We start from the raw sequence: 4,190 nt of genomic DNA on the forward strand, positions 1-4,190 counted from the left end.
TATGTGCTTGGCCTGAGTTAGCAAAAGATCCGGTTACTGGGAGATTTCCTAAGGCAATGTATGCTTTGGACAGGGACGGAAAAAAGGCTTTGCTCGAGTGGATTAAGTTAATAAAATTTCCAGATGGCTATGCGTCCAACTTGTCCAGATGTGTCGATACAATCGGTATGAAAATGCATGGAATGAAAAGTCACGACTGCCACATTTTTATGCAAAGACTTATGCCAATCGCTCTCCGTGAGCTATTACCGAAGGAAGTGTGGGAGCCTATGACAGAGTTGAGTATCTTCTTTCGTGAGTTAACCTCCACGTCTCTAACAGAGAAAGATCTAGATCGTATGAGGCAGGAAATCCCAAAGATATTGTGTAAGCTGGAATGTATTTTTCGTCCCAGCTTTTTTGACTCCATGGAACATCTACCCGTACATCTACCATACGAAGCTATGATGGCAGGGCCGGTTCAGTATCGCTGGATGTACCCATTTGAAAGGTAATATTACTGAAGTTTCTCAATTCTGTGTATCAGTATATTAACATGTAATGTTTACTTACTTTGGCGTATGTGCAATCAGATATTTGAGAAAACTGAAAAAAAAAGTGAGCAATAAAGGGAGGGTGGAAGGAAGCATTAGTAGCGGATACTTAAATGAAGAAACCGCAAAATTTGCAGCTTATTATTTTTCAGAAGGTGACCCAATGATACCTGAGCGGCTGCAAAGAAATGAAGTTTGTGTCATTGAAGTCGACGACGATGTTGAGAGACTATCGATTTTCAAGCCGCAAGGGCAATCAGTGGGTGCTTGCCGCAAGAGATATCTTGAAGATGCTGAGATTGTTGCTGCCCGGACATATGTTCTGTTGAATTGTTCAGAAATTGAAAATTACAGAGAGTAAGCTTTAATACAGCTGTCAATGTAATTAACAATGATTATTTAGCTTCTAATTATTGTTTTCTTCGTAACTAAAGGGTTTTCGAAGGCGAGTTGCGTAGAGGAAACCCTGAAATCAGCACCTCGCAAATTGAACCAAAGTTCGAGAGTGACTTTGCCTGCTGGTTTCAACAATATGTAAGTATTTTACAGAATATATTTCGTTTCTTTTAGTTAAAAGTTCCGATTTATAATACACTTTTACGCTTCAGGTGCAAGATCCAACTGTCTGTACCAATCCCTTCATTCTTAGTCTCGCTAAAGGACATCTTAGATCAGTTAGAACATTTAAGGGGTACCGTGTAAACGGGTTCAAGTTTCAGACTCAAGCTTATGGGGAGGAACAACTTACAATGAATAGTGGAGTCTACGTAAGGGGAACTCAATATGTCGGTAGCGAAAATGACTTTTATGGATTTCTGACAGACATAATTGAGTTAGAGTATCCAGCGCTTCCAATGAAAACGACTGTCTTATTTAAATGCGAATGGTTCGACCCAGCGCAAAATTCAGACACAATTAGTAACAAAAAATACAACATGGTGGATATTAATAACAGAAGGAGATACAACAAGTATGAACCGTTCATCTTAGCTGAACAGGCCGACCAAGTTCATTACCTGCCATATCCGAGTAAAAGAAGGGATAAAATAAATTGGTGGGCAGTTTGCAGGATAAAGGCGCGATCAGAGCTTGACATGCCCGAGGGGATTATCCCGACCTTTCAAGATGACATAGAAGAAAATCCTCTCATTGTTGCAACAGAAGACAATCCGACATATTTGGCTGATCAAACTGGAGAAGCTGAGGACGATGCGTTGCTCATGCCTCCTGAACAAGAAACAGAAGATGAGTTCATCGCATCCTCATCAGACGAAGATGAAAGCGAAGAACTTTAGTAGTTTAGTAAATTTTATGTACTAGATTTTTTGCAACCATAATCAATTGTTAAAGATGATGTATTAACGCTGCTCGAAATTATGTTTTTTAATTATATTATTCATGTGTACACTTGTTGAATTTGAATTTATATTTCTTAGTTTTATGTTTCACGAAGGAATGTATAATTTTATTAATAAATGTGTTGGTTGTTTGTCGAACATTTAAAATTGATGTATGTGCAGGTATGAGGGGTCGAGGTCGAGGATCAGGCACATGCCGAGGATCAGCCTCAGGCCGAGGACGCGGACGGGGATCAGACCCTGTTCCTGGTGATGACGACGTTGCTGAGGAGCAGCAGCAGTTAGAGGCTGGAGCACCTGTTCAGCCTCGGCAGCAGCGTGAGCCTGGCGAGCCCCCGGCTGTTCTGGACGACCGGGGTAGGGCGAGGGTTCACCCGGACCCTAGCAGGTATTTTTGCAATTTAGTTATCCACGTTTAAATTGTAATATGTATATATACTAAACTATGCCTAAAAAATCACAGGACGATGTTGATCGACTCTGGGCCTGTTTCACGGGCTATTCGGGAGATTTTTAGGAAGTGCTGGTTCGATAATGGAACAACATGGCGCTTTCTAACAACCGAGCATAGAGAGTTCTACTTCCAGGAGTTCCAGGTAATTCAATTTACAGCTTCATAACGTTTAAATTATGTTTTTTTTGAAAAAACTAACTAATGCAACATGTTTGTACTGTTTGCAGAAAGAGTTCTGGTGGGATAGTGCGGCGTACAGCGAGGAGGTCATTAGACATGTCTTCATGGTCCATGCAGCCAACCGCTACAAAGACAACATCCACAGAATGAGGAGGACGCAACAGAAGCATATTTCTGTGACCCAGGAGATCTGGGATGCTTGGAACACGTTCTGGAACTCAGAGAAAGAGAAGAAAAGGTCAGAAACCGCCCGAGCAAATCGGATGAGCGAGCCAGCGGGCGCCGGTTCTGGACCTGTCCGCCATACTAGTGGATCTCGCTCTGCTCTGAAGCATATGGATGTGATGGTCTGTTTTAATATTCAGTAATTAAAATACTTAAATAACGTATTTATTTTATTTTGATACTAATTGAATTGTATTTTTTATTTTAGGAAAGGGAGCTTGGCAGGAAACCGAGTGCGACGGAGTTGTACACTCGCCTTCACTCCACGAAGGCTGACAAGAAGCCGGTCAACAAACGGGCTCAGGATATGACTGTAAGTTTTTATTAAACTTGTAATTCTCTAAGTTGAATTTAATAGTTCGGAAATGATATATTAGATTGAAAATGCTTGTTGGTTAGCTGTTAAACATGTTTGTTATTGGATTATATACTGGAATTTGCTTGCAGGACTTCCCTGAAAAATGGGTGATGCTCATATTACAGAGGAAATGCTGTCGAAATTTCGTTAGAAATTAATTAGGTTTACTTTGTAATATGTTATGCATTTTTGGTTGCTTTAAAACTAAACTGATATCTTTTTTATTGTTTTGTAGGACGCCATCACTAAGAGGCTTGCTGCTGCGACACAGCCTCAGACCGGAGAGGGTAGCTCCTCGAGCACAGCTGCAATGAACGAGACCCAGGTGTTTCTAGACATCGAGGGCATCAACAAGAAGAAACGCGTGTACGGCTTGGGTTCTGCGAGCAGCAGGTACGCTGGGCCAAGCACCAGGGTGCAGTGAGGCAGCTCTTCTAGGACGTCGCAGCAGGCAGACGAGGAGGTCGAGCGCCGTGTGCAGGCCCGCATTCAGGAGGGTCTGCGACTGGCTCGGGAACAGCAGGCTGCGAACATGGCCCAGATGATACGCGAGGAGATTGCCAGGATGATTCCTAACCTTCCGGCAGAGTATCGGCCACAGCGCCCACCTACCCCACCAGACGATGACGACACACCAGCTTTGTAGTGTCGTGTTAGTTTATTTTATTACAAACATATAATACGGTTTCTTTTATATTCTGCGTTTATATGTATACTCTTATATTTATATATATATATATATATATATATATATATTTGTCAGTTTTAATTGATTGTAATTCATAATTGAATTGTTTTACTGTATTTAAAACGACAGGGGAAAACGGCAAAAAAATAGCGTAAAACGGCAGAAAAATGCCGAAAAACAATGAAATTTGCGACGGACTATGGTATTTGCGACGGACATGCCCGTCGCCAATTCATCAGCTTTTGGAGACAAAAGCTGATGAATTAGCGACGGATGTGGTCCATCGCTGATTTGCGACGGATATTTCCGTCGCAAATACCTCAGCTTTTGTCTCCAAGGCTGAGGAATTTGCGACGGATACTTCCGTCGCAAAATCCAACAATTTTCGTCGCAA

At 41.8% G+C, this 4,190-nt stretch overlaps 1 protein-coding gene across 1 annotated transcript; it reads left to right on the forward strand.

Moving 5' to 3' along the window:
• The first annotated feature begins 2,435 nt into the window (after nt 1-2,435).
• On the forward strand, nt 2,436-3,754 carry LOC126661758 (uncharacterized). The gene is made up of 6 exons (XM_050355623.1): nt 2,436-2,456; nt 2,573-2,872; nt 2,959-3,063; nt 3,198-3,254; nt 3,344-3,501; nt 3,547-3,754. Exons 1-6 carry the CDS (start codon nt 2,436-2,438, stop codon nt 3,752-3,754), a joined length of 849 nt encoding a protein of 282 aa, XP_050211580.1.
• Nucleotides 3,755-4,190: the final 436 nt, after the last annotated feature.

Source organism: Mercurialis annua, linkage group LG8 (assembly GCF_937616625.2).
Source record: "Mercurialis annua linkage group LG8, ddMerAnnu1.2, whole genome shotgun sequence".
NCBI classification, from domain to species: Eukaryota; Viridiplantae; Streptophyta; class Magnoliopsida; order Malpighiales; family Euphorbiaceae; genus Mercurialis; species Mercurialis annua.

Excerpts from the sequence above, each read along its gene's own strand:
- LOC126661758 (XM_050355623.1), top strand. The coding sequence starts at position 2,436 with ATGGCGCTTTCTAACAACCGA. Across the intron at positions 2,457-2,572 it reads TGGCGCTTTCTAACAACCGA|AAAGAGTTCTGGTGGGATAG; the intron begins GCATAGAGAGTT and ends TACTGTTTGCAG. Across the intron at positions 3,502-3,546 it reads TTGGGTTCTGCGAGCAGCAG|GACGTCGCAGCAGGCAGACG; the intron begins GTACGCTGGGCC and ends CAGCTCTTCTAG.